The sequence below is a fragment of the Dreissena polymorpha genome, chromosome 14 (genome assembly GCF_020536995.1).
Source record: "Dreissena polymorpha isolate Duluth1 chromosome 14, UMN_Dpol_1.0, whole genome shotgun sequence".
Classification (NCBI taxonomy): Eukaryota; Metazoa; Mollusca; class Bivalvia; order Myida; family Dreissenidae; genus Dreissena; species Dreissena polymorpha.
Window position 1 is genome coordinate 34,106,011 of NC_068368.1, and position 24,145 is coordinate 34,130,155.

Genomic DNA, 24,145 nt, shown 5'->3' on the forward strand with positions numbered 1-24,145 from the left:
ATACTGGAGCGGAAACCTAGGAACAGGGGACAAGAAACAATTACAATTAACCAGTAAACCGAAACGTATCGCTCAACCTGTGTGTTTGTGTGCATGTGTATGCTTTGTAATATGTTGATCTTCTTTTGCGCCTGAGGCTGCATTATATGTAGACCCGGCACTCATAATTTAATATAAGATTCGTAAAAGGTTTCACGAATTAAATTATTTTAAAATACAGCTGAAAATTCCATCTTTAATATTTCTACTGAAATATGTTCTAATTTTGGTCTAGACTTGTGCCCGGTATAAGCGCCACCTGTCCAATATGGGGACCAAATACCAAGCGCACATGTGCCGGGAGACACAATCATAGTCCAACAATCTGTAAACAAAAACTGAACATCTACAGCGCATAATGCCCTATACAGATTCATCGGTATTACGTGAATTCAACAATCTAAATATAATAAATCAAAACCAGATTAAGCATCGTGCATTTTTGATGGAAGTTTATTTATAATTCTGATGAAAGTTAGATTAGAAATCAAATACTTATACAAATGATGAGTATTTCATATATACAAAAAGAATGAAAAAGCTGTAATGTTGCACTTACAAAACATACAAAATGTTGTTACATCGTAAAAACTTACCAGTTACTTGAACTCGCCTGACAACGGATAGCTTACTCCAAAAATGAACGAGTATGCTGCCAAATACAACTTTAAAACACAATAAGAAGTCTTGGAATTATACTCTTTACATACAAACAAGATAGCCATGATATCCATGAATCGCTCATCTGTACACTGTGTCAACCAATTGGCGAAACTTGATCTGAGCCTGAGGACCTAGTTGTTATGACACATGAGACATGCCATAGGCATGGTCCAAAAAAAATCACTCAATTTTCTTCAAACTTAGTAATAAATGTAACACCCTAAGTAACAACAAAGTGTTTCTAAAATGAGATCGAGTGACCTAGTTTTAGGTAGAACAAATCTCAGTTTTGGTCTTTATTTTGTAAAGGTTAATGTTCTGATCAAGTTTCATCAAGATTGAATCATAAATGTACCTTCAATTGTGATAACAAGGTTTTCCTAACGTTTGACAAAGTTACATTGTTATTGGTCGCGTTTTACCATGAATCATGCTCTGATTATATATAGACAATTTAAACTTTCTGAGAAAGTTTCATTAAGATTGAGTCATAAATGTGGCCTCCAAAGTGGTAGCAATTATTAGACTAGAATTAGCCTGTTGACCTAGGTTTAGATGCTTTTGACCCAAATTCAAAATTAGCCAACATATTATCACGGTGAACATAGTGACCTATTTGCATTAAGTTCAATTATACAAGTGGCCTTCATATAAGTTACATAGATTTTCTAAGATCTTATCTCATGACCAAGTTTATGGACCCACGTGACCCAGATTCGAAATCAGCCTACAAGTTCGCGCTAATTGAATCAACATAGGCCGTAACGATCTCCTCTAGTGCCATAGCGTTTTAAATGTTGATGATTTACCTCTGACATAATGTGATTACAATAGCTCACCATGTGCGCATCGTGCTATGGTCAGCTAAAACAGAGCATTACTCCAAAAGTATGAGTTGCAGACAACCAAAGACACCGAATTCATCAATAAAAGTAACACAAACATGTTTCCTTACTTACTAGTCAGGCTACACAAAATGACATTTATACGTGTAATTAACAAGATATCAATATGAACAGAAAAGTCTGTATGTCCCTAAAGTAAAGACACGAACGTCAACAATGTAAACTGGTTCAAACATTTACACTCAGCATCAACATGCTCTGATTGACACATATTGTTTGCATAATTAGTCGACAGACATGTTAGTAATTTATATTTGAAGAGAGGATGATTTATAACGATAAAAGATATCAAAATAACATCAACACCCATGCAAAATATTAAAATACATATTATGAAGCAAGCATTATGTCTCAAATGGTAAGTAATTATATGTAATATAAAGAAATGAAACACCAGCTGCTGGAGCAGTATTGCATTCTCATTATATACCTAAAAAAAACAAGCAAAGTCGTTGAATTGATTTGCGCCGCCAATATGCTTCTGGACACAAAAATGTTACATTTGACACTCAAAAAAGCATTTTTTCCAGATACAAAGGGCCATAACTCTGTTATTAACAGATGGTGTACAATGCCATTTGGCGTGCATCATCCTCTTATCCATGTTTATACTCATACTAAGTTTCAATGAAATCCGCCAAAGCACTTTTAAGATATGGCTCCGGACGGACGGAAAGACGGATGGACGGACAACGCCAAAACAATATCCCTCCGCAGATGGCGGGGGATAATAATAAAAATAACAATACCGCTACCAGCCTCTGAAGGCTGTAAATATAACAACATCGAAGATGTGAACGGGGATACACTCTACTGCACCCGCGCAGCACACATCAAACTGTTGTGCAATTCAATATAAAGAAGTGAAACTCTAGCTGCTGGAGCAGTATTGAATTCGCATTATATACCTAAAAATAATAAAAATAACAATACTGCTACTAGACTATGAAGGCTGTAAATATAACAACATCGAAGATGTGTACATGTACGTGGATACACGCTACTGCATCCACGCAGCACTCATCAAACTGTTTTGCAATTCAATATAAAGAAGTGAAACTCCAGCTGCTGGAGCAGTATTGCATTCTCATTATATACCTTAAATAAAATAAAAATAACAATACTGCTACTAGACTATGAAGGCTGTAAATATAACAACATCGAAGATGTGTACGTGGATACACGCTAGTTCATCCACGCAGCACACATCAAATTTTTGTGTAATTCAATATAAAGAAGTGAAGTCAATACTCATATAAATTGCTTGTATAGCGGTTGCAATAAATCTTGCAAACAGTTTCAGATAATTTAAGAAAAAGCTTTATAACAATAAAACAATATAAAAGCAACATCAAAAGTCATGAAAAAATAATAGAATATTTAATATGAAACAACCATAATGTCCCAAATGACGAGTGACTACATGTAAGTCAATACACATATAAATAGATGGTATAGCGGTTTCAATAAATGTCGCCAAAAGTTTCAGATAATTGAGAGAAATATACACATGACAAACCTCATATAATTACTTGCTTATATTGCTATGTTTTTAAAGTTCCACTTAATCTTGGATTTTAATTAATAGTTATGTAAGTAAAATGGAAACCAAATTAGTTAATGAAAACTCAAATTCAACTTTTATCTACCAAAATATTGTATTAACCTGGACGGGATTGGTAAGATAAGGTCTTTACTGTCTTTGTTATCATCGTCACTTATATCGTATTTGTAAAAAAAGTAAAGACGCTGGTAATCTTATACCATTCACTTAATATTACGTTTATAAAATATTCATTTGGCAACAATGTCCCCAACGACACCAAATTGTAGCAAAATACCGCATATTGCCAAATATGCCACACATGCTCATAGTTATGAGTAATTAAAAAATATAATGATTTATATTTGGGCAGACTAATGGACTGATACACGGACCATGTGAATCCCATACCAACCTTACAATTGTTTGTGCGGAGTAGCGTATAATATTTCAATAAAAATCTGGTTAATTATCGATAAATAGATCGCTCTGCATTGCTTAAGTCAAGACACGATGTTTAAAACGCCCCCTTCACGACAGCATCATCCGGAACTGGTACATGGACCGTGTATCTACAGTTATGTTCGGATTTTTTTCCGTTCAACATATTTTATTTCCCTTGTCAATAGGTATGTGTTGGTTGAGGGCACCTCACTCCATACCGTAAATAGTTTCAAGGTATATGTGCATATTGTACCACATTTTAAACATTTAGAAAATCAATAATTTTTTACAGTTAACAATACAATACTTCCAGTCCCATATCTTACATATTGGAGAAGAAATAACAGTATTTTCCATTATTTCATATAACATTACAAATCATTACAATAATTAATTTCATTTACAACATGACATTACAAGGACAGGTACGATTTTACAGCTTTAAGAGTGGGTTAGTTTTGTTCATTTCAAAAATATAAATATGCATTTTTATCAACAGAAAAATAAATAAGTTTAAACATCCATTTGTTTGCATGTCCCTTTATAATGGAAAACATATTTAGAGAGTTGGACAGATGACAACGTTGCGAAAACAATTCTTCCTTTAACTGACTGAATGCTTACATTGCCAAAATAAATGTTGAATAGTTTCACATTCAATTTCACAACAAGTACAGTTGGCTGAAATGGCATAATCTATTTTAAATAAAATCGAAATTGTACCAATAATTCTATGTAAAATTCTTAATTGAAACCGCTGTAAATTGGTATCCCGTGTAATACGAAAAGGCATATCAAAAATATGTCGCCATTCTACTTAGTAAATAATAGTGAAATGTTCAACCATTTATCTAAACACACTGGTGAAGACTTATTCGGAAATTTGCTAATACACACGTTTTGTATCTTTTGTGTTAACCAAGATAGGCCGTAGGCTAGTGGGGATAAACGGATTCATAAAGCTTGTGTCACATGAGCTTCTGAGCATCATGTATCGTGTCACTGGTTTACAATTCATCGGAAAAAGTACTTTGGATGGAATTGATGTACTTTGCAAAACTCATTATAACTGAAAATGTTAAAACTTCAGTGTTGTGCATCAAATCTCCAAACAAAATGAATGCCTTTTCGAACCATGATTTATAAAAAACTTTTGCTACCAATTGTAATCTTTAGGTTATAGAGTATTGGGTTTTGGAGCAAAAGATGATTTTTAAATGGTTGTTTTCAACAAAGTTCAACAAATGATTTCAATGTAACTTTCCAAAATTCATTTTGTATCTTGTTAATTAAGTTTTTGGTATAGTGACTGTCGCAGTCGTATAATTTGAAAATCAATCATAGTACGTATTGACAATATTTTTCCATTTTCTACTCCAAAAACAATTATACGGATCATTGAGCACTTAAGGGATGTTACGAAAGCAAACGGATTAATCATAGTTAAACCATCTTCTGTCTATTCTTTTATTACAATATTGTATCAAATTCTTGGTTTGCCATTCCACACAAAATCAGCAAAGTAGATCATTTATCACTGTTAACAAATTAGATGGTGGGATGGGCAATGAAACAAGAAAACGATTAAACACAAGCATGAAACGCATGTCAAATTCTTGTTGGTAGGGATGGGGGATAATCATCAAGTTCAAAATTTAAATGCACCCATTGGCAACTTGATTAACAATATAAATCCAAGAACTTTGACACCAAAAGTACGTTTGTATCTTGAAAATACCCCCCCCCCCCACCCTTTGAAAATGAAAAAAGGAACACAAAAAGTGGTATTTCCTGCACATTCCGTCTGATAATTATATGATTGTCATACTGTTTGCTGTTGAATAAATGCTTTCATACTCATTTAGGATTTATTCAACATTAATAACATTATAAATGTTACACTTTAAGTACCTCTGTACCTTGTAAATATCCCGCCTCCCCCCCCCCCTGAAATTGAACAACAATTGAACACACACATTATAATTGTTTGTACATTCCGCCTAGTGTGCATAGGCTATTTGTTGTTTTTTTTTAGGCTATTCTTGCTGCTTGCCTAAATATTGTTTAACGATACCCATGGTCTGCCAATCTTACAGTCTGTTTATACTAAGAGAATAATATTGGAAAACGTTGTAAAATATTTATTTTCAACAAAAAAACAGGTAAAAAGGTTTTATTCAGTCACGATGACATGGAATGGATTTGAACATTTAAGTATGCAGTCAGAATTATAATTATGAAAATGAGTAGCGTCTTTTGTATGGTTCGGCCATAGAAGCTCTCCACCAAATGCACAATCAGGCAGGCAAACACCACGAGGGCCACCTTGAGATAGGGAAGCTATCAGATAGGTGACAATGTCGTCCAGGCAAATGTTAACGTGAGGGTTTAGCTCAGGACCTCTGATTAAGGGCAAAAATGGTATATTAGGACTGCTGCTGCCCTAAAGAAACACCTAAACCTACTGTCTTGCAGGAAAAACAGCGCACTGAATACTGCCTGTTCTCAAGGAAGAGTAAAATTTCCATGTATCGGTTCTAGGGTGTGTGGCCACTCGAGAGCCACTAACTTCAGACACATGTCAAATGCCTAGACAGCCATACTGGCATTCTTCATGTATACATCCAGATCAACCATGAAACTCTGTATTACTTGCTCAATATTCATTTCAGCCTTCACCAACCGCATCATTTTATTCATAGCAATGCTGAAGCCCAGTGTAGCGTGAGTGCCGCAAAAGATATGCCAGTCTGGTGTTTCCAAATTGTACATCTCGGCAAAAAGCCCTTTGTTGTGTTATGTGAATCTGCAAGTGTATGCACATCCTCCACACTTACTCCTCTGACTAATATCAGTATTGTGAACCCAATATATACTTGAATTGATTTGTCTTCAGTTGTCTCTTGATGGATGGGTCAGTTTAGAAGAGGAAATGGGCAGTCTTGACCCACATGTAACCTTTGAACTTGCCTAACCCTATACATGAGGGTTCTCTATATGCATGGTCATTTTCCTCTTGATTTTCCCTGCTCCAGCTTTTCCACAACTGGACACATACTTTGAGCCTCAATTTGTTATAGAGCTGCTCTTATGCTTCTAGGACTCGGAACTGTATCCATCATGTGTTCCATCTAACTCTTGCTTACACGGCATTCTTTCTCCGGTGATTGCCGGCGTATAGGCTCATGGCAAATACATCAAATATGAAATAACTATTTGTATTGTTGAACACCAACTGACTTTTTTACATTTCGTCCCATACCTTTTTTTGCCTAGACTTAATTGTTTACAGACATGTTCTTACTTTCTCTGGATAGTGCCCAAAGATACACAGAAATCAGCGTGATGGTAGTACTTGGCGTAGACCTGTTATGCAACTTCCCATGCTGCTTCCCATTCTCCCATTGCCCATGTCAAGGTGGTAACTTATCATGCACGTGACACTCTGGAGTATAGAGATTTGTGTGCGGGATTGGAGGTTCTTACTCGGGGAAAGTCAATATATGAATTATAGTTCCGCTAGATCGTGTTTAACACATGCTTCTTGACTCCGTCATGCTTGATGATAGAATATAAGTCCTAATATAAATTTGCTGGAAAAAAGATTAATAATTTTAATTATTCAGACCTTAAAGCTAAAAAAATGACTAATTTTGATGGAATCTTGCACAAACCAAGGTACATTTCAGTATAATTACATTAGTATAACTAATGTAAATATTTTGCATTAAAAAGGAACTAAAATACCTGCGTGCACTGTGTAACTGCTTGTCTTAAAGTGTGTTGAATATGGTCCTGTTTTTGGGGTTGTTTACAGTTTGCTTGCGATAACATAATTACTTTTTATGTAAATGTTTTTACAAAAAACGTCATAAGAACTTTTCAACATCTGACAGGTGTAAAAAGTGTTCTTTCCAAATGTAGTCTGATGTTTTATGATGAAATAGGTTAAAAGGTTAAAACAACAACATGTTGATTCAGTTTTTTGCTTTTGTGTGAGATATTTTTCATGATAGGAACCAACTTCCAATACAAAATATGTCCCTAAAGACCCAATGCACCATCCTTTAAGTGGGTGTAATAATTTCTTAATTTTCTTTTTTGTTATGCCATTTATCTCCCTCCCTATTGTTGGTTGAAAATTAGTTTCCATCTTGTTTTAAAATACTGCCTTCGGAGGTAAACTTATTTTTAACGATCAAAACAACTTTTTTTTTTTCAAAGGTATATTTCAACCGTGAGTAATGTGTAAATTGTGACAATAAATCTAAAGCTTTAAAAAGAATAAGGACATGCCATTAACTGCCAAAAACTCCAGTGCATTTACAGAAGCTTTTATTTATTATAGGATATTTCTGACAAAAATATAATGATTTACAGAACTTTATTGTATCAACAGATTTATGGAGTAAAGATTTTACATCACAGCAATCTTGCATTTGATCATTACATTATTTAGGATGAAAAATTATGATTCACTCTTAAAATAAATAAAGTAACAGGCGTGTCATTTCAATGTCTTTGTCTCTGTATTCGCATATCCTTGTAGTAAGCTGAAACAGACATGTTTGTATTTCGGATATTCAGGCGAGAGTACATTTTAAGCATCCAATGACAACAGTCACAACACAAAGATGGCATTTTGAAACTTATGTATCAAAGCATGAAAGGCTTTGTTTCTGCAATACTGTTTAATCCGCTTGTTTATTCGACAAACAATCGGTTGATTTCAAGCTGACTAGCAAGAGCGTTCGTATTGATCATAATTAGTATCTCCTAACCTACCTTGCGGTTATCACAACATGCAAACGTAAATGAATGTCGGCATTATGTTTACAAAATCGAATTCCCGGTAAAGAAAACAAAACGTCAATGAAAAGTAATAAAATTGTTAAAAATACGAAAGGCAGCATCAGTGAACTTCACAAAAGGTAACATGAGCAGTTAATTTTCAACAATTTCATTTAAAATAGTGAATGACACGAACTGTGTTATTAGCTACTGACAAATGTATGTTTTCACTGCCAAATTTTGCCATAGCTACCTAATAAAATTTGCTAAAAACATTAATTTCGTTTCGGCCTTCGATCAACATGTGATTTATAGCTTTTAAAAATATTAAGGCCCCGTTGTTGGCTGTGTTGGCTAGCCTTTCTTGTGGGGATTGTCTAGCCGTACGGCTTAATAAAGTATAGAATTGTCATTCAGTGCTGTTAATCAGTAATTAGTTTGTTTAAGCTCATAGAAGTACACAAATTCTTCATCTGTTTGGGCTTCCTTTCATGTAATACGGTTTCTAATTTGATTCTTTAATTAGTTGACGTTCCTAAGTAATGTGTGAAAAACTTTTTCAATGAGTTGCGGCATCGATATTATGAAATTCAATGACGGCAGCCATCAAAGGTAGGTCTAATAAATTGAGTTACACAAATAATTTAATGATCTTTTAGACCATTGATAAATAGATGGTTTCATACAAGCAAGTCTTTTCATTGTGCAGAAGTATTAAAAGACACATTGTGGTGCATTCTTAATCATATTAGAGCTCATTGCTTTCAAATTGGGAAATGCCCAATATGTCTTAGTAAAAAAAAAAATATTTTTTTTTTTACAATTTGGGAAATTCCTCTATCAATTTTGGGAAAAAATGACCTAATTTTCAATTGGGAAGGGGCCGAATTTTGGCCCCTGTTATACAAGGGTGAAAAGCCCTGAGTTTCTAATTCACAAATCGGATTTCCAACCACGACAAAACATCATACATGCCATAATTTTTTAGGTCCAAAGCGGGACATTCCATAAAAAATTGTCCGGACATTTGACCCAAAAGCGGGACACCTAAAACGATTTATCATTCCACCTTTACTGTAGTCAGTATAGTACTAACAAATACTCTTGATACTTTTATTCAAGACATAAAACATCTAATATGAAGCATGGAATCTAAAACATAACAATAACAGTTTTATAAAATAAGACAATAGCAAACAACGAGGATAATATTCATCTTTTTAGAGTACAAAATCTAGAACATTACGACAACAATACTCATTATATTACTTTCAATGGCAAACATTAACGCAGGGGAGGCTATCCAGTACACTGAAAGTACGGGTTACAGTAAACTATCTACCGAACAGTTACATCAGTTACACATGGAATGCGCGGCCGTACACAATTCAGAGGTAGGTTTTTGGTGGAAGCAAACCGTCTTTGTGTTCATTTTAACTCTCAACAACGCCTCAACCGTTTTTACACCAACAAAAACAAAAGGACAAAAGAAGGATGTGGATGCTTTACTCGAATTATTTTTCTCTAATGTTAATAATCATATTTTGTTTTCTTCTTATATACACAGATTAAACTGAATTGTGAATTGTCAGGGGCTGTATTGGGGTAGTGTCAAACTGTCATGAATAACAACACGTTGTTTTTATTACAATAACACAAGACAAGATGGGTACCACTTTTACTGTTTGTTACGATGTTTTTTTAAGCATGTATCCATGCGCAGTTTGTTACTTGTCAATTGTCGCGGCTTAATTGGAGTAGGGTCAAACTGTCATGCATAGCACCTCGTGGTTTTTAGCTTAATTGGAGTAGGGTCAAACGGTCATGCATAGCACCTCGTTGTTTTTATTACAATTACACCCAATTACACTAGACAGGATGGGTATCACTTATTGGACTGTTTGTTGCGATTTTGGTATATTACACATTCGGATTATCCCGCTATTTATGAACTAAACATTGAATGTAAAAGACTCATTACTGACGTAGAGTTAATTTTACAAAACAATTGTTTTGTAAACCGTTTCAAACAAATACAAAAATAAACACATTTTCAACATTTATTTCATTATAATACAACTATCGATAGCAATAAGCGACCACTATCTTGAAGACCACCATGGTGTGAATGCCTGATGAAATCAATAATTAGCCGATAAATCGCTGATAAGGTGTCATAAACAACACTGGTACACACGACAAGTAGAATCGGATTGTTAATTTGGGGCAATAAAGGGATTAGCGGGGGTAAGTGTTAGCGAAACAGAGCCTGAATAGCGAATTTTATTGGGAACCTATAGACCTTACATCGTTTTTTACGAATGTCGGGACAAATCGTCTCATATCGGGACGGCGGGACAAAGGGCCCAAAAGCGGGACTGTCCCGCCGAGATCGGGACGTATGGCATGTATGCAAAACATAAATCAGACTGCAAATTCTGTAACGACGACTACACAAACTAGTCAAAAGGCTAGACATTTTGGAATTTCACTATCTAAGTAGCTGAAACAAATGCACTGATTATCTTGCGGGACATTCATGTAGCGAAAAACAATTATCATATAATCAGGCTGCGTGGTAGCACACAATTTTAAGTACTTGTATTAGCACATTTTCTCATGACACATGTCGAAACAATTTGCACGTAGATCAATAAATAATCAATATATTTATTTGTTATAACAGCCATACGGCCAGACAGTCCCTATAGGAAAGGCGATACGTACACTACAGAGCCGTACAACTAGCCAATAGGCTAGCCGTATGGGACCGTACGACTAGCCACTGCCAAAGGGTTAATAAAAGTACCGGACTCTAAAGATATATTAATGGAGATAAGACAGCTTAAGGAAAATACAACAGCCATCTGCCTGATATTTCTTATATAAAAATGGAACTTTAACAAGGTCTACCAATGTGTTTCTTATTTTATTTTAATTGAATTCCCAGATGTAGATTTGAGATTTTAATGAGGTCCATTATGGAGGCACTAAATTATACCATAACAGCTAAATAGAGGACCAATATTTGAACATGAAATTTTATAGTGAAGTTGCAGAGAAAAGTTATGCATTTATCATTGAAAATCTTTCAGGACTGGTAAATTTAATGATAATCTTTTTGATGCGTTATTTTCTGTTGTCTGTCTTCATCAACCAGTAAAAAGTAATACCAGTACATGTAGTTTATAAAATGTATGTTTATGAAAGTTATGACCTGGAAAAAAGTCATGGACAGGAGACCATTTTTAGGTCATTTCCTTTTCAATAAAAATGGACCGTCACCAAAGTTGAAACACATTTATGTCATGCATAAAACTACTTAGCTTGCACTATGTAGAGAAAATCACAGGGATGTCATTGTTTACTTTTGACCTGTGGCAAATTTTGAGGTTCCAAAAGATAGAATTGAATGGATAATACAATTTTATAGCAACTTAATCTCCATCAGTACACTGATGATGTCTTGCATTGAACGACACAAGCTTATATTAAAGGTGGGCTCTCAGCCAAGACTCTCTTAGGGTATTTATACTGTTTAAGCATGTATCTGACAATTTTGGCTTCAGATTGTAACCATTGCTTTTTGATTATTAGAATGGTCAAAGTCACATATTCAAAACTGCTCCATTGATATGAAAGACACATGTATCTATCATGCTGATGTATATAAACCTGTTTGGCATATCTTATTTGGTTTATTCAATTTCTGCATTAAGAAAATTTCTTATTGATTCAACATTCTAGGTATTGATTTGCCCCATTGGTGCAAAAAGGTACCATGTACCTTCTAATTTCCATGTCACCTGGTACCATGTGCCTTCTAATTTCCATGTCACCTGGTACCATGTGCCTTCTAATTTCCATGTCACCTGGTACCTTTTTGCACCAAAGGGGAGATATGTTACAAACAGTATTGAAAACTTCTATCATTTTCAATGACATTATTGATAACAAAAATAATAAATGTCAAAGCGGTAGATACCTGTCTTAGTTGCAATAATCCAACTCCCAGCTATGGACCCTCCGGGTAGTTGCAATAATCCAACTCCCAGATATTGACCCTCCGGGTCTGACCTGTGCTTATAAAAGCTCAGAGCATTCAAGAAGAACTAATACCTGTCTTCTCAGTGTCCTAGTAGTAACCATTCCAACTCCTCATGCCTTACCATCAATTGACACTTGCCATTTTTTCGAAAGTCTAATTAAAACACATAAGTGCATGTCTTGCAATTTCATTTTGAAAAAAAAAACAAGAACAAAAACATCACAACTTCTGTAGGACTAAATGTTGGTTTAAAGTTTATTCAAACAGACTAGTATGTAATTATGTACACAACTAGTATTCATTATAAGTAAACCAATTTGTTAAATTAAAGATAAATTACTGATGAGAATTTCATTATTTAAATAAATATTGGGTTCACTATAGAATTAAGACATTTAATATGGTAGATGAGGCCAAATCCCTGCCACAGATAGATACTAAATACACAGTGACATCTCGCCCATTTTAAGTGGAGAAGTTGAACAATCCAAATGGTAACATATATATCAATGATTGTAAAATTATATGAATGCTTTAAATATTCAAGGAAGGAAAACTAGTGGGTTTTACAAATTTGCATTAAATTTTTTTTTTTGTTTATGACATTTGTGATTGTTATAAATAAATACATACATTGTTTTATTTATTGACAAAGCCATTATGGTTGTATTAATTGACAAAGCCAGCATTTCTACCCTGTTGTTTGTCCAGGGGTTTGAAGTAAATCAATTTTGATATCAAATAATGTAAGCATGTGCTTTTTTACACCACAATAAATATAAATTAACCTTGCTTTCAACATGTGTTTGCAACCTAATTGACCCCTCATCAGCTGTCAATCAAACTCTCTGATAAGCCAATCACATAGCACTGTTTTACTTAAATTCTGTATGACACACAAATTGCAACTTAATGTAACTGAGTGAGGGCTTAACGGTAAGCAGCTATAAGTAGAAAAAGGCAGTAATAATTCAGGCGTTTTACTGGTTTATCTACAGGTCTGTTAAATGGACCCATTCCAAAAGCAAATGTTGAACAAAATATGAATTGGTAAAATATTTCCAATCGAAAAAAAGCAACTGTTTTTTCAAATAAGTGTAAAATGATTATTATATCTCAATTTAATTTCAATTACATCTAGCAAATTATATTACTGTAATTGATCTGACTGTTTCTTATAATTTGAATTATTATAAACAGATATATTAAATTAGTTCTTCCCATATCAGTGAACCTTTTGCATCAAAAACTTTCCCAATCCTGGAAGTGCATTTTTACCAAAATGGCCATGAAAAGGCCTGTTTTTTTTTGGCAACTGCATTTATGGAGATTGCTTGTGTCTGCTTACAGTAGCTGGTCTGCAGTATGGAGGTGAACCCAGGTCCTCCCAGCCAGTGCTATTGCTGTGAACGTGTCACCCCCTCCCTCATGGACATTGACGCTGCACTCAACGAGCTTGGCATGCTCAGCTCTGTCACAGACAGCAGAAGACAGTATTTACAGGTAAACAATACTAAAACTTGTATGTATGTACACTTAAAGCAGGGTTGGCAACATTTATTGGTGGTAAAGTTGGTGTTGTCTCTAAGCATAATGGACAATGCAAATTTTAAAGAAATTTGTTTACAATAATTGCTTTATGAACAATTAACAAACAGCTTTTCTCAAGGAGGACTTGTTAGTCCATATGATATTTTAACCAGTTGCAAAAACTGCCTTCTGCAGCCATCTCGAATCAGCTACTAAAACTTCAAAGTGGTTACTTCAATATCGGAGAATATTTTAAAATAAAGCAGATTTTAATTCTTTTGTTGAATCTTTTTCTATATAACATGAACATTTTCTGCTACCGATACATTGTTTATTAATTATCCCCACGCTTTTTGAAAAGCGTGGGGATATTGTGGTTATCTCCGCCGTCTGTCTGTCCGTCCGTCCGTCCTCGCCACTATCTCCTCCTACACTTTTAGCACTAGAAACTTGAAACTTGCACACATGGTAGCTATGAGCATATGAGCGACCCTGCACTATTTGGAATTTTGATCTGACCCCTGGGTCAAAAGTTATGGGGGTTGGGGTGGGGCCGGGTCAGAGATTTTTACACATTTTTTTAGGTTATTTTACTATATTTTCTTCATTTCTACACCGATTGTCTTCAAATTGATATTGAACCTCTCTTGTGACAATATGGTCAATCTAAACTATGCATGGCCCCATAACCAACCCTGGGGCGCCCCGCCCACATAGGCCACACCCACCTAAAATTGCCTTTTACTATAATTTCTTCATTTCTACACCGATTCACTTCAAATTGATACTGAACCTCTCTTATGACAATAGGGTTAATCTCAACTATGCATGGCCCCATTACCAACCCTGGGGAGCCCCGCCCACAAAGGCCACGCCCACCCAAAATGCCCTTTTACTATAATTTCTTCATTTCAACACCCATTTACTTCAAATTGATACTGAACCTCTCCTATGACAATACGGTCAATCTCAACAATGCATGGCTCCATTACCAACCCTGGGGCGCCCCGCCCACATAGGCCACGCCCACCCAAAATTGCATTTTACTATAATTTCTTCATTTCTACAACGATTCACTTCAAATTGATACTGAACTTCTCTTATGACAATATGGTCAATCTCAGCTATGCATGGTCCCATTACCAACCCTGGGGCCCTACCCACATAGGCCACGCCCACCTAAAATTGCCTTTTACTATAATTTCTTCATTTCTACACCGATTCACTTCAAATTGATACTGAACCTCTCTTATGACAATACGGTTAATCTCAACTATGCAATGCCCCATTACCAACCCTGGGGCGCCCCGCCCACATAGGCCACGCCCACCCAAAATTGACTTTTACTATAATTTCTTCATTTCGACATGGATTCACTTCAAATTGATACTGAACCTCTCTTATGACAATACAGTCAATCTCAATTATGCATTGCCCCATTACCAACCCTGGGGCGCCCAGCCCACATAGGCTACACCCACCCAAAATTGACTTTTACTATAATTTCTTCATTTCTACACCCATTTACTTCAAATTGATACTGAACCTCTCTTATGACAATACGGTTGATCTCAACTATGTATGGCCCCATTACCAACCCTGGGGCGCCCCGCCCACATAGGCCATGCCCACCCAAAATTGCCTTTTACTATAATTTCTTTATTTCTACACCAATTCACTTCTAATTGATACTGAACTTCTCTTATGACAATACGGTCAATCTCAACAATGCATGGCCCCATTACCAACCCTGGGGCGCCTCTGGGTCAAACATGCGGCGTGGGGATATGCGTTGGCCTCTGCCGCGCCATTTCTAGTTATCCCCACGCTTTTTGAAAAAAAGGTGGGGATATTGTGGTTATCTCCGCCGTCCGTCCGTCCGTCTGTCTGTCTGTCCGTCCGTCCTGGCCACTATCTCCTCCTACACTAAAAGCACTAGAACCTTGAAACTTACACACATGGTAGCTATGAGAATATGTGCGACCCTGCACTATTTGGAATTTTGATCTGACCCCTGGGTCAAAAGTTATAGCGGTTGGGGTGGGGTCACGTCAGAAATTATCACTCATTTTTTTAGGTTATTTTACATTTACTTCTTTATTTCTACACCGATTCACTTCAAATTGATACTGGACCTCTCTTATGACAATACGGTCAATCTCAACCATGCATGGCCCCATTCCCAACCCTGGGGCGCCCCGCCCACATAGGCCGCACCCACCAAAAATTTCCATTTACTATAATTTTTTCATTTCTACACGGATTCACTTCAAATTGATACTGAACTTTTGTTATGACATTAGGGTCAATCTCAACTATGCATGGCCCCAATCCCAACCCTGGGGCGCCCGCCCACATAGGCCACACCCACCAAAAAATTCCATTTACTATAATTTTTTCATTTCTACACGGATTCACTTCAAATTGATACTGAACTTCTCTTATGACATTAGGGTCAATCTCAACTATGCATGGCCCCATAACCAACCCTGGGGCCCCGCCCACATAGACCACACCCACCCAAAATTGCCTTTACTATAATTTCTTCATTTCTACACCGATTCACTTCAAATTGATATTGAACTTCTCTTATGACAATACAGTCAATCTCAACTATGCATGGCCCCATTACCAACCCTGGGGCGCCCCGCCCACATAGACCACACCCACCCAAAATTGCCTTTTACTATTATTTCTTCATTTCTACACCGATTCACTTCAAATTGATACTGAACCTCTCTTATGACAATACGGTCAATCTCAACTATGCATGGCCCCATTACCAACCCTGGGGCCCCGCCCACATAGACCACACCCACCCAAAATTGCCTTTTACTATAATTTCTTCTTTTCTACACCGATTCACTTCAAATTGATACTGAACTTCTCTTATGACAATACGGTCAATCTCAACTATGCATGGCACAATTACCAACCCTGGGGCGCCCTGCCCACATATGTCACACCCACCCAAAATTGCCTTTTACTATAACTTCTTCATTTCTACACCAATTCACTTCTAATTGATGATGAACTTCTCTTATGACAATACGGTCAATCTCAGCTATAAATGGCCCCATTACCAACCCTGGGGCACACCTAGGTCAAACATTCGGCGTGGGGATACGCGTCGGCCTCTGCCGCGCCATTTCTAGTTTAAAGTGATTTTATCCCCACGCTTTTGAAAAGCGTGGGGATATTGTGGTTATCTCCGCCGTCCGTCTGTCTGTCCGTCTGTCTGTCTGTCCATCCTGGCCACTATCTCCTCATACACTATAAGCACTAGAACCTTGAAACTTACACACATGGTAGCTATGAGCATATGTGCGACCCTGCACTATTCGGAATTTTGATCTGACCCCTGGGTCAAAAGTTATGGGGGGTTGGGTGGAGACAGGTCAGAGATTTTCACTTATTTTTATGCCCCCGGTATGGTGCATTGGCCATAACTTTTGCAATATTGAAGATAGCAACTTGATATTTGGCATGCATGTGTATCTCATGGAGCTGCACATTTTGAGTGGCTAAAGGTTAAGGTCAAGGTCATACTTCAAGGTCAAGGGTCAAAAAAACAAATCCAAGGGAAGTAATAAGCTTTAAAGGGAGGTAAGTAAATAACCTGCCAAATGATAAAAAAAATATAAAAAAATCAAAGCGGTGCATAGAGTTACACAGTAGTGGCGCAGAGATGTATTTAGTATTCAATTGTTTGTGTTAATTCATCTGTGAAATGGTTTAGCTCATCCATCTAATGTTTATACAAGGGATTATAAAATATTGGCGCAAAGGTACACCTGTATATGACAGAAGAAATATAATGCAGTCAAGCATAAAAAGCATGAGAAACTCATGGAATAGAGCCTCAAGAACAGGGCTGAAACTTTCACTTTGTTCAATCAATTACAATTTTATACTCATTACTGAAAATCTGTCAAAATGTTCAAGTGGGAAAAGTGTGAGAAACAATTTAAAGCAAGATGGACTTTGAACAGGCACATCAAAGACAGACATGAAATTCAGCATATTCATTGTTGTGTACAAGATTGCGATAGAAAATTTCTGAGACGCTACTATTTAGTCAAACATTTTACCTCAAAACATAACTTTTCAAAAACAGAAGCAAGAAGATTGGCTATAAGAGAGCATGTTCAGCCATCTCATAAGTCATTCCAATTAGGATGACATGTACATAATTGACTACAGTGAAGTTATTTCATTATTAGATTTGTTAGGAGAGCAGGATGAGGAGGAGAAATTAGGGTATAGATTTTCACTCATTTTTAAGGTTATTTTACATACTTCTTCATTTCTACACCGAATTACTTCAAATTTATACTGAACATCTCTTATGACAATACAGTCAATCTCAACTATGCATGGCCCCATTACCAACCCTGGGGCGCCCCTGAGTCAAACATGCGGCGTGGGGATAGGCGTCGGCCTCTGCCGCGCCATTTCTAGTTAATATTGAAATATTTACTAATTTTAGACCGATTATTACACAATAATGGTTTTCATAGTGCATTATGAGATAATGAAAACAGGAAACTTGCCTAGTATAAGTTCTTAGAACAATACACTAGCTAATAATCTGTATTTATTCTGTATTTATTTATTCTGTATTTATTCTATTGACTCATATCATTGATAAAATGATGTCCCTATGGATAAACTGTTTTCCCTCTGTTAGAAACAGCAAGCATGTGCAGTCTGCCAGTATAATAATGCCATTATTTTTAGCTCGGCTGTTTTCGGAGAAAACCCGAGTTATTGTCATAGCCAGCTCGTTGTCTGCCATGCGCCGTAGGCGTCGTGCTAACACCTTAACGTTGGCCATAACTTTTAAAATATTGAAGATAGCAACTTGATATTTTGCATGCATGTGTATCTCATGGAGCTGCACATTTTGAGTGGTAAAATTTCAAGGTGAACATCATCCTTCAAGGTCTAGGGTCAAAAAAACAAAGTCAAGGGAAGTAATAAGCTTTAAATGGACATAATTATCTGACCTGCCCACGTATATATTTTTGTTAAATAAATCAAAGCGGCGCAGTAGGCGGCATTGTGTTTCTGACAAACACTTTGTTGTAAAAGGTCAACGTCAAGGTCATCCTTCAAGGTCATCCTTCAAGGTCTACGGTAAAATAAACACATTTAAGGGAAGTAATAAGCTTTAAAGGGAGATAATAATTCAATATTGAACATGGCCACTTTATATATTTGGCATGCATGTGTATCTCATGGAGCTGCACATTTTGAGTGGTGAATCTACAGTCACGGTAGTGGCTTTTAATTATTTGCTACTAAAAATAGAGATTTGTTAGAGACAATTATTTTCAAGGGAAGTAATTTATATATTTATAAATCTCATATTATATATTTCCTTACCAAGAACTGAAACTCTTTTCACAGTAACTGTACAGATTTATTATTTTGATTATTTATAACTCAAATGATTGATTTGTCAAAGGTTTTTTTTTATGATATAATTATCATTTCTTTCATGTACTTACTTGTTAATAGGAGTGTTCATTACATACTTGTGGACTTATGTCCATAGATACATGATGAACTCTGGCTATGATCTCTTTGTTAAACCACAGGCCTTGGTTGTCGGTGATGTCTAACTTGGTCATTTTTTACTGTCTACAGACCCCCCCCCCTCGGTTGGATTGGACAAAATCCAAGGGAAGTAATAAGCTTTAAAGGCAGATGATTTCTATACCTGCCAAATGATAAATAGAAATTTTATTTCAAAGTGGCGCAGTAGGGGGCATTGTGTTTCTGACAAACACATCTCTTGTTGGGTCACTAGGTCAAAGGTCAAGGTCACTGTGACCTCTTAAAAAAAAAAAATAATAATAATTTCTGACAAGCTTTCGCAGCCGAGCGTGGCACCTGTTATGCGTTGCTCTTGTATAGTAAATTATGACATTATTGTGTGTTTTTCATTGATTAAATGTTTTTTAGCTCACCTAGGCACAACGTGCTCATTGCAAGCTTTTGTGATCACTTTTTGTTTGTTGTCCTTTGTGCATTGTTAACATTTTTTGTAGTCAATGATTGAAATGATGTTGTAAATAGATTACTAGGATTAAAGGTTTGAATGTATAAATGTTTCTCTTTTCTGAGCTGGAACAGTTAAAACACTCAACAAGACTTCAATTGCCAGTGTTCTAAGACTCAAAAGATAAGCTTTTATATATTCAATACTTGCCTAGTATTTTAGTATCTCAACTTTTCAGTTTCATAGCCAAGTAATAAATTTCTCTTAAGGGATGTTTATACAATCATGTATTTCGCAGATCAAATGCAATAGCGGAATGGAGATTATGAATAATGCAATTATGTATTAAATGTATATATATTAACCCTTTCCCACTTTAAAGCAATGTGAAAATGGCTATGTGCAAACAGCATTAAACCAGAACAGCCTGTGAGTAACTTGCAGTCTGTTCAGGTTTATGCTGTTTTCTGCTCATCAGTATCTAAGGGTTTGAAATGAAACCTTAAAAACTTGAATCCAGTTAGAAAGGTCTTAAATTAAATATAACTTTCTAAGGGACTACACATGCGTGAAAATACATGTCTAAGTGGTAATGGGTAACATGCATATATACATACCTATTAAGTCTCGTAACTTTGATCTCCTTGTATTTGCGCAGGAGAGGGGACGAACAAGAAGTGAAAGCGCCATACTGACAAAGCATTCAAGTAGGCCCAAGGCCCACAGTCTACCAGTGAGTTCTTCCATGTCAAACTATCACATTCTACACATTGACACTAAATACGTGACCGGGTTTTCGGACACGCAAACACGTGTAAATTCCAGCAACGAGGCTGGTTCATCTCATGAGCCAGATCAACGCAATGATGAAGTATTCGTAGATCACAGTAAGGAGTACAGAAACCCGCGTGAGGATATTGATTCTTCCATTGAGAACAACAGAAGAACGAGAATGATGCGAATGAAGCACAGGCAGACAGACTTTTCGGCTCGAAGTCGAAGAATGTTGGCTCGAAAGCGTGCTCAGCAACCGTACGAAGTTCCATGGCGGTTGACCCAGTCTTTCCAGGAGGGTCTCCTCCTGAAGCCAAATGATCCCCAAGAATCAAAGTCAAATTCATCTTCCCCGGTGAAACCTATAAATCCAGAATCTTTGCCGAGATCAAGGTCACTCGACAATCTCGACTTCTCTTCGTTCTTCATCAGTGGGAGCCTGGAGAGACCTGATATTGACAATGTTGCTAGTGGCATTAAAAACTTAAATGTCTCAGACACATAACAAAAACTTTGTTGTTGATGTTTCTGTTGTTTTGTTTCAATATGTGGTTGTGATTATATGTTGACCCTTTTTTCAATGTATTGGCTTATTATATTGAAGTTATGAGGAGATTAACTTATTTCTGAGTATTTTGCAATAATAAACAAGGTTTTCCTTGCTTCACATTTTGTGACGTTGTTATTCAATACCAAAATATTTTCCAGTTAATAGATGTAAATTTGAATTTTTACAGATTGATGAATGGGCAAATTTTAATATTGTTATCTGAGATCTTGAGAGCGAAAAAAAGCTTTAAACTACCGGGTATTGATATAAAACTATCAAGGAAGTAATATATATATTAGATAGTATGAATTATGAATAAGCTTTATTTGAAGCAGATACAATTATTTTTAAGGTTTTGAATCTTTTTATGCCCCCGGATCGAAAGATCGGGGGCATATTGTTTTTGGCCTGTCTGTCTGTCATTCATTCATTCATTGTGTGTCCCAAAACTTTAAACTTGGTTAAAGTTTTGCAATATCTTTTGCATTATTGAAGATAGCAACTTGATATTTGGCATGCATGTGTATCTCATGGAGCTGCACATTTTGAGTGGTGAAAGGTCAAGGTCATCCTTCAAGGTCAAATATATGGCTTCAACGCGGCACAATAGGGGGCATTGTGTTTCTGACAAACACATCTCTTGTTTTAACAGTATTTTGGAAAATATTCAATCTCCCATCCATGGTGTTGCAATTTACGTTATTAGCTCGCTCACCTGTGCACGAGATGCTTTGTCTTTGCTGTTTGAGATCGCCTTTGATCTGTAATCTTTTCATTGAAACCACATCCCTTATAATATACTGGGCATATTTTTAAGAAACTTCACAAGAGTGATCCTTGGCTGACCACATTTTCTAAGTTGTTTAATCAATCTGATCCATTACGTTGTCTAAAATAGATTATGAAAATGAAAACTTGAATAACTGAAACCGAAAGGTTTTATTTTTATGCCCCCCTATATTGTTTTCACATGTCCGTCGGTCAGTCGGTCGGTCCGTCCACCAGATGGTTTCCGGATGATAACTCAAGAATGCTTAGGCCTAGGATAATGAAACTTCATAGGTACATTGATCATGACTGGCAGATGACCCCTATAGATTTTCAGGTCACTAGGTCAAAGGTCAAGGTCACAGTGACTTGAAATGGTAAAATGGTTTCCGGATTATAACTCAAGAATGCTTAGGCCTAGGATCATGAAACTTCCTTGGTACATTGATCATGACTGGCAGATGACCCTTATTGATTTTCAGGTCAAAGGTCAAGGTCACAGTGACTAGAAATAGTAAAATGGTTTCCGGATGATAACTCAAGAATGCTTACGCCTAGGATCATGAAACTTGATAGGTACATTGATCATGACTGGCAGATGACCCCTATTGATTTTCAGGTCACTAGGTCAAAGGTCACGGTGACTAGACACAAAAAAATGGTTTCCGGATGATAATTCAAGAACGCTTACGCCTAGGATCATGAAACTTCATAGGTACATTGATCATGACTCGCAGATGACCCCTATTGATTTTCAGGTCACTAGGTCCAAGATCATGGTGACTCGAACCAGTAAAATGGTTTCCGGATGATAACTTAAGAACGCTTATTCTTAGGATCATGAAACTTCATAGGTACATTGATCAATACTCGCAGATGACCCCTATTGATTTTCAGGTCACTAGGTCAAAGGTCATGATCACAGTGACAAAAAACGTATTCACACAATGGCTGCCACTACAACTGACAGCCCATATGGGGGGCATGCATGTTTTACAAACAGCCCTTGTTGGTATTGAAATAGTCAGTGTTCCTCTTCTAAATTAATTCAAATTTTTACCATTGGTAAAATCTTGCCTGGATCACTCCATTTGTTTTCAGGTATCTCACAAAATAATTAAAAATCTCTGAAATAGTAAGGTTAGGGGTTTAATATTGTGTGGGTAACATTTAAAAGTGGTGCTCTGTTAAGTTTGTTAAAATCATGACCCAGGTGTTTAAACTTGCCACGCCCCAGTGGTCACATGATTTTTATTTAGCAAAATAACTTTAAATATCTCTGAGAATACAAGTCCCAGAGCATTGATAGTTGGAATGTGACATCAGATATAGGCCCTATACAAAGGTTTTTCAAATCATGCCACGCGGTCCAAATTGGCGACGATCCGGGGGTCACATGATTTATATAGTATAATCTATTATAAACATGTAGCATGCACTAATAATGAAATCTTAAAAACACTAGGTACACGTAGGTAATTAGCCTCTATAAAGTACGTTCAATTAATTCAACCATGGTAAAACTGGGTCACATAATATATACTGACTAATGTAGTGAAAACTTAAATATCTATATAAAAAAACAAGGCGATCTGGTGTAATTTTTGGAATTAAAAAACACAACACAAAGTGATTCTTTACTACGCTTTTCAAACCATGTCCATAGCGTCAAAATTGGCTGTGTTTGGGATTGTAGCGTGAATTTTTTATGAGAGACACATGTGCTATTAATGCCTGTTAATTTTAAAAGGTATTTCCTCACAAAGCACACAGCATTAACATTTGGCATGTGGCATCATATTTAGTTTCTCTACAAAGAATGTAATAATGCCCCTGAGGCGAAACTGGTCATGAACAGTCGAGCGATGTACGCTCATCTTGGCCTATTGTTTGTTAGTCTTTATGGTCGATTGGTTGTGGCACACTACGGATTAATCAGGATAGTATTGGGTTTGTTAACCTTGTTTCGGGTTCGATTCTTGGGAAAGTAATTTAATGTTAACTTACGTGAAAATGCATAAGCGCTGTATTCTCGGTTATGTATTTAAATAGGTTGACTATGTTAGGTTCTTCATAGATTGGC

At 36.3% G+C, this 24,145-nt stretch overlaps 1 protein-coding gene across 2 annotated transcripts; it reads left to right on the forward strand.

Moving 5' to 3' along the window:
- Positions 1-8,382: 8,382 nt before the first annotated feature.
- LOC127858601 (uncharacterized) lies at positions 8,383-21,413 on the forward strand. Of its 2 annotated transcripts, none has more exons than XM_052395800.1 (3): positions 8,383-8,525; positions 13,784-13,936; positions 20,629-21,413. In XM_052395800.1, exons 2-3 carry the CDS (start codon positions 13,799-13,801, stop codon positions 21,247-21,249), a joined length of 759 nt encoding a protein of 252 aa, XP_052251760.1. In that variant the 5' UTR covers positions 8,383-8,525; positions 13,784-13,798; the 3' UTR covers positions 21,250-21,413. The 2 variants fall into 2 exon arrangements, with proteins under 2 accessions (XP_052251760.1, XP_052251761.1); XM_052395801.1 differs by having other exon boundaries at positions 8,393-8,525; positions 13,787-13,936.
- The last annotated feature ends 2,732 nt before the right edge of the window (positions 21,414-24,145 follow it).

Coding starts and splice junctions, on each gene's coding strand:
- LOC127858601 (XM_052395800.1), top strand. CDS start 13,799: ATGGAGGTGAACCCAGGTCCTCCCAGCCAGTGCTATTGCTGTGAACGT. Junction 13,937..20,628: donor GCAGAAGACAGTATTTACAG/GTAAACAATACT, acceptor GTATTTGCGCAG/GAGAGGGGACGAACAAGAAG.